Below are 11,038 nucleotides of genomic sequence, written 5' to 3'. Positions count from 1 at the left end.
AGGAGTGTAAAATGACATCTGCCCTCAGGGCTCCGTTAGGCCTCCACTACCTTGGCCCACTTGAATAGCTCCCCTCAAGACCCAACGTCCCCTCTGACCTTCGGCCCATTCCCCTCACCACCCAGGGCCCTCTGTGACCTTGAGCCCCTCCCGTCAGGACCCAAGTCCCCTCTGAACTTGAGCCCGCTCCACTCATGAACCAAAGTCCCTCTGACCTTCAGCTCCCTCCCCTGAGGACCTAGGGCTGTCATGACCTTGATGCCCCTCCCCTCACACCCTCACAACCCAAGTTCCCTCTGACCTTGGACCCCCTCCACCTTTCTTATGGATGGATCATGAAACTCAATAAACTCAAAAAGTTATCTGTTCTCTTCAGATTAATCTACAAATTCAATAGAATTTCAGTCAGAATCTCTGCGTATGTGTGTATCTATGTGCTTAAAAATAACTCATAGGAGGACATTGTTGCGGACTGAGTTCCTACACCAGGCCTCATAGACCAGACTAACCTTCTGAACAGAATCACCCTTGCTGACCTTGCACTTCACCAAACCAAAACTAAGCTGTGATCTGAACTTTTGAGAAATCGGGAGCGAGAGATAACAGCCTATTTCCCAAACAGGCCAGTTTGAATCTTCAAAATGCATGCTAACTATGTTTTGTCTGCTTTAATCCTTACACAAAAAGGATAGTCCGAAGTAACCTGATGTTAACCAATCAGTTACTCTTTTTGTTCTGTCTTTCTGTCCCCCCCTTACAAGAAAAGTGACTTTGAAATGGCCTATCCACTTTTTGGTCTTTGTTTCTGCGATCTGCAGCCTTTTTTGTATGTAGAACCAAAGTGCTTCGCTTGGCTCACTGGAGCACTTACTCTATTTTATGGAAAGGGTGCTGACCGATTCCAGAATTGCTATAAAGACAATTGAGATTTCTAACTAAATTTGTTGTAATTTTGTCTGGTGACGCTGTTCTCAAATTAATCAACAAACTGAATAGCATTTGAAGCAGAGCTTTTGAGGGTTGGTGTGTGTGTGTATACAGGTTAATTCCAAATGCTTATAGAAATAAGAAGAGGAAGGAAAAGCCTAGGCAATCTTGAGAAAAAAGCTGGAGTATTTGTGTGCACTGACCCATCTAGGTAATTTATGCAGTTTCATTCATTAAGACTGTGTAGTATTAATGTCAGGATTGAAAAACAGAAGCCTGGAACCCATCTAGGTAATTTATGCAGTTTCATTCATTAAGACTGTGTAGTATTAATGTCAGGATTGAAAAACAGAAGCCTGGAAGGAAAAAGGGAATTCAGAAAAAAATACATACATGCACATATTAATCCGTTACAGTTGCTTATAACAAAATACACGAAACAGTAGTTTGGAGAGAAACAAAATGTATTGCTTACAGTTTTGGAGGCTGTGAAATCCACAGTCCAGGGAACACATCTGGTGAGGTGACTCTACAGCAATGCAGGGTGTCACGTGGTGAGAATGCTGAGGCAGAGAGAGCTAACTCCACACTCTTCTTCCTTCTAAAGCCCTTACAACCGCGCCATGACACCATTAAACCATCAATACATTAATCCATTTACTTGGGCATGGTCCTCGCAGTCTAATCACCTGCTCTCGGCCCTACATTTCAACAGTTAAGGTAGGTAATAAGCTTCAGTGAGTGTGGGGGGACAGCGACCTGCTGCGATCCAGTTGGTTAATAACTGACAAAGTTGACCCTGCAGTGCAGTGGGGAAGATGCTTGTTCGCATTAAGTAGTGGTGGATATATTAGATATTTATACACAATATTTGCACTGTACAAAAGAAGCAGTTTCCAGTAGTTTGTAGAATTCAAGGTAAATAGTAAACCAACCAACTATTTAGAGGAAAATGTGGAAAAACATATTTTAGTCCTTTGGGTAATTAGTAATTTTTAAAACTGAGCAAGATATTGCTAGTCACATAAGAATAAAATCAATAAATTGGAAGACATTAAAATTTACAACTTCTGCTCCTAAGAAAATATCTGTAAAACAAAGAAATGCAAGCCACAGATGACAGCAAAGCACTTCAGATCACGTATCTGCTAAAGGACTCGAACTAATAATAGATAATGAACTTGTTCCTGAAAGTCAGTAAATAAAAAAGCAGATTGTCCAATAAAACTTTGATAAAAGACTTAAAGGAAACTTACCAAAAAATGGTACCTGAATGGGTAACACATGTAAGAAAAGTTGTCCAGTGTCATTGTTCTTGATGGAAATGCACCTTCAAACCACAACACAGCAGCACTACAAGGAATGACTAAATATGGAGAAACAACCGAACTAAGAGTGGTCAAGGTTATGTGGATGACACGGGAACGAAGCCACGGAGCCACCCTCCCGTGGTCAGTGCTGGCCGTGGCCTGCTGCTGAGAGATTATGGGACAGTGTGGGCCCTGGCAAGCCGTCCCCAACTCAGGCTTCATCACCCCCATTTCCCTGAGTGATGTACCTGAACCATGGACACAGACTTTGGGGGAAGAGGAGGGTGTGAGCACATGCATGGGGAGCTTACATGGGGCAAGGAGGAGCCCAGGCAAGCTGCAGCTCTCACCTTCTGCCTGGGCGTGGCTCCCGGCACCCAGCCCCTTTTGGTGACCGCTGGACAGGCAAGGCCAGCCCAGACCCGGCTGTGAACACATCAGTGCCTCTCTCTCATGACACTTATGACCCAGGATGCACTGAAATGCCCCCAAGTTATGAAAGCCCCTCACTTGGGGGGACCCCTGCTGGCTCACGTCTCCATTCCAAGCATCTAGCATAAGGCGCAGGAAGAGAAGACAAACACACATGTGGGTCAAAATGATTAATGCAAACTCCTTCCCCCTTCCTCCCATTTGCTTCTTCCAAGAAGCAGATAAATGATCCAGGATGCTTCATAAGATAAGGCCCATCCATCTTGCTACTCTCACCCAGGGGAGGAGGGACAGGCCTCTGCCCCGCACCCTCCACCCCATTCAGCCCCCAATCCTGACCTGGCAGCTGCTCTCAGCACCCTCCTCTCAGCAGCTCCTGCAGAAATGGGCACCAGGCACCTTACCATCTCCTTCCTCCACCTTTAGCTGAGGGACTCCAGCCCTGACCCCTGCCCCAGGTTTCTCTGGCAGCTTCAGGGACACTATCTCTCATGACGTGATCAGTCTGCCAGTGCAGGTCCCCCGACAGGATAAAAGGATTTGTGCTGAGTGGGGGTGGAGGGAGGATCGGGATGGCCTTCAGGGCAAAGGCGGATGTGAGGACGGCAGGGCCCTGGCTGTGCCTGCACAGGGCACGGACACTGGGCAGCAGAGCTGCTCTGGCGCCCAAGGCAGTGCTGCCCTTCGAAGCCATTCCCCAGCATCCTGGCAACAAGTATCTGAGGCTGCTGCAGATCTGGAAGGAGCGGGGCCATGAGAACTTTCACCTGGAGACGCATCAGACCTTCCAGGAGCTGGGGCCCATTTTCAGGTAAAGCCCTCCCTGGCCCTTGGCTGAGAATGCCCAGAATCTTCAAGCTCTGCGGGCTGCCCAGCCCTTGCCAGGCACACAGTGCTGCCCGTTCCCGGTGGGTGCCTGTGCTCTGCACCCTAGGAAGGCAGGGAGGGAGCATGGTGGTTGCTGGTCTGCGCCTCTGCTGGTGGAGACAAAGGTTCTTCGTGGCTCACTGCTCAGAGGACAGAGCTCAGAGGCACTAAAGTTGGAGAGGTTTCAGGGGACAGCAGGAGGGACGTCCTGCAGTAAAGCCACAGTCCAGGAGAGGGGAGAGCTCAAATAGGAGACAGAGGGGTTGGTTTTGCAGAGTGGGGCTCAGGACAGGACGGGACTTCACCCAGCAGGGCTCTGTGCTTTATCCACAGAGATGACATGGAAGGAACACGAAGGGTGGCCGTGATGCTGCCGGAGGACGTGGAGAGGCTGCAGCAGGCGGAAGGCCTGCACCCTCGCCGGAATGTTCTGGAACCATGGCTGGCCTACAGACAGCATCATGGGCACACATGTGGCGTGTTCTTGCTGTGAGGGGCGAGTCTGCATGAGGAGGAAGGAGGGTGGGGAGACAGAGGAGACCCCAAAGCACAGCTGCCCTGGGGCCGATTGGGGTGAAGACAGGTGACCACCAGCACCCGATGAGTGCCTTGCCATGAGGGCCATGTGTGCCCCGAGGCCGGGGGCAGCAGGACTGGGGTAGAGAAATGCAGGGGGCACCTTCTCAGACGACAGATGAACAATGAGCACTTGCAGTGAGGGGGCAGCCGACCCGCATAGGCCTGGCAGGTGCTCCCTCTGCCGGGCAGTGGCTCTCCTTCCTGCAGGGGAGGAAACTGAGGCCCTGAGAAGGGGAATCACTGGCCCGAGGTTCGAGTCAGCGTGTGCCAGAGCCTGACGTCCCCAGGGCTGCACCCCACCCCCAGGGTGCCCTTGGCTCCTGGAGCCAAGGCAGTCCCTCACTTTGGGGGATACAGTCCTGGGGACAAGTGCCATGGAGATCAAGGTGGTCATGGACTCTTTTGCTCTCAGAATGGAAGCCAAAGTGGGGTGGTTGCCCTGGGGCACGTTTCGCCCCCCCGTGGAAAGCGTGGCACACCTGGTCAGGAAGGCAGGCAGAAGATGGGGCCTGGAGTCCATCAACTGCAAAAAGGTGGAAATTAGGGCGGGAGAAAGGCGAAAGGAGGAAGGTCAGAGTGTTCACTGCTGCCCCACCTCCCGTCAGGAAGCGAATTCTCTTCGCAACAGAGGGGTTGAGAGAGGTGAGGACTGGGGCCCCTCATCTGAGTGAAACCAGAGGAACTCAGGACCCAGGAATGGCAGTCCCAGGAGACAGTGAGTGCACATACCTAAGAAAGGGGCAGGCTTGTGTGTGTGTGTCTGTGTGTGCGTATGGAGGTCTGTGCATGTGTGTGTGCTGCTCTGTGCACAGGTGTGCGTGCATGTGTCTACGTCATTGTGTGTGTGTGCAGGTGCACATGTGCGCCTGTACAGGCATGTGTGCAAGTTGGATGTACCTGTGTGTGCCTGTATCAACGTGTAGGCATTTGTACGTGTGAGCAGGTGCTTGTGTTTGTATGTGTGTGCATGTATATTTCTGTGAATATGTGTGCATTTGCATTTTACATGTTCACATGCATGTGTTGCAAGCTGTGTGTGTCCTGTGCCTGAGAGGGGACACATCTGTGCATGTGCATATGCCTGTGGTTGTTGTCAGTATTTGCCAGGCACTAGCCAGAGAGAAAGAGGGATTTTTGCATTAAGGTGGCCAAGAGTGAAAATTCCTCCTCACCATCCATGCAACAACATCCTTGGAGACGCCAGTGTGCTCTGGAATGTGTTTTGAGGTCATGCATGGGTGCACACGGGTGCATGAGCCTGCGATCATCGTCCATGCCTGGAGGCAGCTAGCTGCAGCAGAAGAAAGCTGGTTCTGCATGAATGCAGCCAAGGGTGTCAATCCCTGCCCATCACTCACTGGAGCACATCCAGGGAGCTCCATGTGCTTTGGGCAGTATTTTGAGGATATTTTGAGAGAAGCGGTTGGTCCCTGCCCTACAGAAGATGAGGACATGTCATGGAGACAGGCAGGTGTGGCTGACATAGGGCAGAAGATCAGAAAAGGAAGGGCAGGGAGATGAGAGGCCAGCCAGGGCCTCCCTGTCTGGGGCAGGTGTGGGTGAAGTGGGCAAAGCTTCACAGGAGGGTCAACCTCGTCCCTTGCAGAAGAGACCGCCCTCCAGGGAAGATTCCCCTTGTGGACGAGGTAGGTGGGGTACAGGTTTGGGGCCAGCTGCTTGCTCGGGCTGCCTCTCAAGCTGTGCTCTATAGGAATGGGCCAGAATGGCGCTCCAACCGACTGCGGATGAACCCAGACGTGCTGTCACCACAGGCCGTCCAGAAGTACCTCCCCATGCTGGATGTGGTGGCAAGGGACTTCTCAATGGCCCTGAAGAAGAAGGTGCTGCAGAATGCCCAGAGAAGCCTGACCCTGGACATCCAGCCCAGTATCTTCTACTACACCGTAGAAGGTGTGGGGTCATGTGGGAAGGTCCCGGCCTCAGTGTCTCTAGAGTAGGCCTGGAATGGGGCAGGGAGGGCTGGCGGGAGGCAGCCGTGAGGCCCGGGACTGCCTGTGGCTCAGCTGTGCCATTTCCCTGCAGCCGGCAACTTAGCTCTTTTTGGAGAGCGGTTGGACCTCTTTGGCCATAACCCGAGCTCTGCCAGCCTGAACTTCATCCACGCACTGAAGGCTATGCTCAGATCCACTGTCCAGCTCACGTTCATGCCCAGGAGCCTGTCCCGCTGGACTTGCAGCAAGGTGTGGAAGGAGCACTTTGAGGCCTGGGACTACATCTTCCAGTATGGTGAGGGCCAACAACCCCGTGGTGCTGTGTGGCAGGGACACAGTGGCCACCCAATTTCTCCTTGTCCACAGCACAGGGGAGAACTGAGGCCACATGCAAGGGCTATGGCTTCCTCATGGTCCTGACCAACAAACTTGGCAGGAAGCTGGGGCTGGGCTGGGCTGATCCCCAGATCTTGGGATAGAAGCATGGAGACTTGGGGGTGTTGGGGGCTGGGTGCGTAGGAGGAGGACAGAGAAGAGGCGCTTTACAGCACTAAGGCCTGGGGACTGTCTCCCCTTCCTCCAACAGCCAGCAATTGCATCCAGAAAATCTATCAGGAGCTGAAGGTCGATAGCCCTGAGCACTACAGCGGCATCGTGGCAGAGCTGCTGTTGCACGCAGACTTGTCGCTAGATGCCATCAAGGCCAACGCTATTGAACTCACAGCAGGGAGCGTGGACACGGTCAGCACCCAGCCCTCCCCATCCAGTGTGAAGCCCGCCCTGACTCCCAGGCAGTGGCTTCAACACCAAATGTCACCACGTGCCCCACACTCACTCTGTGCCTCCCAGGCTCCTGCCATCCTCAGCTCAGGGCTGGTCTGAAGAGGCTGGAGGAGGGAGATGTTCAGCTGCAGGTGGCAGAGCAATGCAGACATTACACAGGCCATGACATGGGGCGGCGAGGCTGGCAGGTCTCAAGCTGGGGCTGGCAGATGCCTCCGGAATTGCCCCAGGAGGAGGAGCTCATTTGTTTGTGGGATGGCCCGTTCAGGGTAGGGCAGTCTGGGCTGAGGAGCCTGTGCATGATCAGGGCAGATACCCACTTTGGAGCAGATGGACGTGGGGCTCCAGAACCTCCCTGAGTGATGCTGAAGATCATCCCCTCCTGGTGCCTAGAGGAGGGTGTGAGAATCCCACCTGGAAGAGGCTGGAGGAGACAAGGGCCTTGGATGGGATGGGGTCGCCTTTCTCTCAGGACTCAGGGAAAGGAGTCGAGGCGGACAGTAGCACCTTGAGTTCTGGGGTCCCAGGGTGCTGGGCTGCTGTGGACACACACATCCGCCTGGGGGCTGAGGTGCATGGCCTGTGCCCAGGTCTGAGCCTTGCACCCATGGCTCCTGCAGACGGCTACCACCTTGCTGATGATCCTGTTTGAGCTGGCTCGGAACCCTGACGTGCAGCAGGCACTGCAGGAGGAGAGCCTGGCAGCTGAGTCCAGGATCTTGGAAAATCCCCAGAGGGCAACCACGGAGCTGCCCCTGCTGCGGGCGGCCATCAAGGAGACCTTGAGGTAGGGGCTGGCTGACCCCTCCCTCGGTGCCCTGGCCCCTCTGCTCTCTGGGGGCTCGCAGACAGAAAAGGGGGCTAAGAAGCAGCCTTGCTGGGATTGCATTTCCTCTGCACCTCCTCCTCCTCTGCTAAAGGACAGGGCTTCTCTTCCCCTGGGATCCCACTTCAATGTCCTGGGGCCCATCCTCAGGCATGTCTTCCTGGTCCTGGGACTGCTCAGGGTGGGGGGAGGTTTGGCTGAGCCCAGCAGGAGCAAGCGTGCTCTCCCTCATGATCTGGGCTTCCACCATTGCCCTGAACCTCTGATGGGGTGGGAAATCCTGGGAAGGAATTCTGTGGAGGGGACATGAGGAAACCTGTCAGCTGAGGACCCTCCCTGCTGGTCTCCACTCCCAGGCTCTACCCTGTGGGTATTTTTCTGGAGCGACTCGTGAGCTCAGACTTGGTGCTGCAGAACTACCACATCCCAGCAGGGGTGAGTGAGTCCCCATACCCCGTCCAGCCAGCCCTGTCCGCCCACATTGGCTGACTGGGCAGGTGACCCCTCCGTCCACACCTGTCTGCAGACATTGGTCCAGGTGTTTCTCTACACACTGGGTCGCAACCCTGCCTTGTTCCCGAGGCCCGAGAGCTATAACCCCCAGCGCTGGATAGACAGCAGGGTCCCCAGCAGGAGCTTCCGCCATCTGGCCTTTGGCTTTGGCCTGCGGCAGTGCCTGGGGCGACGCCTGGCAGAGGTGGAGATGCTGCTCCTGCTGCACCATGTGAGCAGCCTGGGAGGGTCTGGGTAGGGTGCCATGGGGGCCTGAGCCATGGGGTGGGTCTGGTCAGGGTTGGGCCTGGTTTGATCCACAGGCTGCCTCTGCCCTTGCTGCATGGTTCTTGCATCTGGGAACATGGGAGGAAGCTGTGTCCTGTCCCTGGGCCTCCTGAGGAAGCCAGATGCAAACTCTGCTTCTGTCCCAGGTGCTGAAAACCTTCCTGGTGGACATAATAACCAAAGAGGATGTGAAGATGGTCCACCACTTCATATTGACGCCCTCTGCCTTGCCCCTCTTTACATTCAGGACCATTTACTAGTCACGCGTCTGCACCGAGGGTCCCAGCCACACCACTACCCTCCCTCTTCCTTGACCCCACGCCAGCCCTCTCCTTTCCCAGCTGCACAGCTTCCTGGACCACACCGTGTCCTGCCAGCCTCATGCACAATTGTTACAGCTGAAATCCTGCAGCGGCAGGGCTTGCAGCAAGGCCGGGGTGGAGCTTGGACAATCCTGCTGTCAGGACCTGGCCTTGTCTCCAGCCCCAGCCAGATTCTTTTCCAGCAAACAGCATCCTCTGGGGGCTTAGCCCCCACCCCTCCCTGCACTAGCTCCAGGCTCCTCGTGTGGTCATTCAAGCACCCTGAGATCCTGCCCCATGCCTTCCTATCCTGTCTCACTTCCCCCTCATGGGTGCCTCTGTGTGGTTTGTCTGAGGGTCAGGAAAAGGGAACCCAGCTTCTGAGACTCCAGGTCAAGATCCCCCTCCTGCAGCCTGCCTTCCCACGCAGCTCAAGCACACACTGAGCTCTCTGGAAGTCATCATCCTGGAAAGGGATCCTGAGACTAGGGTAGAGAGGCCCTGGTGATCACTTTTCCTTAAATATCCCCATTTTGAACACAAGAAAGCTGAGTCATGAGGGAACTGTGACCCCACAGCTATCTGGTGTTGGCCACATGCACCAGGCCAGCTGTCCTGTGGAACAGGCATTGTTCTGTGCTCAGCTCTATTCCGTGCACTGGGGCAGGGCCTGCAGATGACGGGAGGGGCCGAGGCAGTCACGTGGGGTGAGAGCAGGGCAGACACGAGTGGGCCCACAATGACAGGGATGGCTTTTGCTCACTCCGTTCCTTATTCAGCACACAAGCACGAGCCACGTGACATGACTGTGGAGGGCACGGGAGGCAGAAGTTAGCAGAGGGGATGTGCCCCCAGCTCTCACCTGCTCCTCACCCAGCAGAATGGACAGACACCTCGATCATGGTCTGCTCTGTCGTGCAGGAGAGAGGGGAGAGGAAGTGCCAAACTTAAGAGAACAGCTAGTCAGACTGTCTTTGCCCCAAGGACTTTCACTGGACCCACGCTCACAGCAGCCAGATCATGATGGCTTTTTGCTCCATGAAAGGGGAAATCCTTAGATAAGCAGCACAGGAGTTATGAGTAGCTCTATCAGTGACTCAGGTTCGTCACCCTGTGGTCACAGACGCTGGCCCTCCCAAGGCACGCAGCCCTGCATCAGACAGCAGGGAGGGAGGTGCCAGGAGCCCAAGGCCATGGGGCCCGTGCTCCCCGGCATGAGGCTTTCCCAGAATACCCATCCAGCCCCACAGGTCAGCAGCAGGTCAGATGGTCCTGAAATGCACCTGCAAAAATCTTTTTTTTAACTCTTTATTTCTCAGTTATTATAGATACATAGAAAGTTGCAAGAAAAGGTATAGGAATGTTCTCTGCTCCTTTCACACAGCTTTCCCAAAATCAATATCTTGCCTCTCTATTATACAGTATTTAAACCAGGAATAAACAGTGGTACCATCCTCTGAGCTTGTTCAGAGATTACCAGTTATTTGTGTGTGTGCGTGTGAGCAAGTGTGTGCAAGTGTCATTCTGAGCAATGTTATCACATATGTAATTCTCTCTGTTCTAAAGTGCAGATTTAATTATTAATCAATATGGTGAGGCCAACAGGCCAGGGGACGATTGCCCTCATAACACAGTTTGTTACTGCAGTTCCCTGGGGTAGGTTCATGTCTTGCTGTGGTGGCCATGCTGGGAAGCACCTGGGTCCATCCGGAGACAGAGGGTGTGGGGCAAGTGTGGCCAGAGCCCTCGCATTCTTCCACTGGGGGGAACAGGAGAGGCAAGCCAAGCAGGCTTAGCACCAGTTGGTTTGCACAGTTAACAAGGGCTCTGGGGCATGGGTAGTCCCTAGGTGTCTGGTGCCTGACTCTGGTGGATTAGTGCTGAGAACAGGGGCCTGGAACAGGACAGGCCTATAATGTGGCCGGTGCATGGCTGAGTCTGCACGTGAAAGGCGCTATCAACGGTCCACTTCTATCTCTTGCAATTTCCTAGCCCTGGAGGGCACTGAGCCCAGGGTCACCAAGACCCTGAAAAACATAAAAAATATAGGCAATACCAAGACACGGTTATACAATTGGCTGTGTGATGCTTTGAGACCATATTATGAAAACATTAGAGAGTAGAACAGAGGCTGTTCTAAACAGTGGAGAAAACTTTTTATGGTAGTACAAGGAGAAATACAAAAACAAGTATAAGGAGTTTTTTAGGTGGTTCATAATTAAGTTTCCCATTTGTACGGCACTAGCCAAGAGAACAGATCTGAAATTTCCAGGGTCTTTA

The 11,038-nt window shown here is 53.6% G+C and overlaps 1 protein-coding gene across 1 annotated transcript; it reads left to right on the top strand.

Annotated features, from left to right (window-relative positions):
• Window positions 1-3,241: 3,241 nt before the first annotated feature.
• Window positions 3,242-8,716, top strand: LOC134363739 (cytochrome P450 11B2, mitochondrial-like). The gene is made up of 9 exons (XM_063079290.1): window positions 3,242-3,480; window positions 3,870-4,025; window positions 5,827-6,026; window positions 6,159-6,362; window positions 6,654-6,808; window positions 7,471-7,637; window positions 8,033-8,111; window positions 8,203-8,400; window positions 8,603-8,716. The coding sequence occupies exons 1-9, from the start codon at window positions 3,242-3,244 to the stop codon at window positions 8,714-8,716; spliced, it is 1,512 nt and encodes a 503-aa protein (XP_062935360.1).
• Window positions 8,717-11,038: the final 2,322 nt, after the last annotated feature.

This window comes from Cynocephalus volans, chromosome 15, assembly GCF_027409185.1.
Source record: "Cynocephalus volans isolate mCynVol1 chromosome 15, mCynVol1.pri, whole genome shotgun sequence".
NCBI lineage: Eukaryota > Metazoa > Chordata > Mammalia > Dermoptera > Cynocephalidae > Cynocephalus > Cynocephalus volans.
This window is presented reverse-complemented; position numbering and strand designations above follow the sequence as displayed.

Coding starts and splice junctions, on each gene's coding strand:
- LOC134363739 (XM_063079290.1), top strand. CDS start 3,242: ATGGCCTTCAGGGCAAAGGCGGATGTGAGGACGGCAGGGCCCTGGCTG. Junction 3,481..3,869: donor GAGCTGGGGCCCATTTTCAG/GTAAAGCCCTCC, acceptor CTTTATCCACAG/AGATGACATGGAAGGAACAC. Junction 7,638..8,032: donor GCCATCAAGGAGACCTTGAG/GTAGGGGCTGGC, acceptor CTCCACTCCCAG/GCTCTACCCTGTGGGTATTT.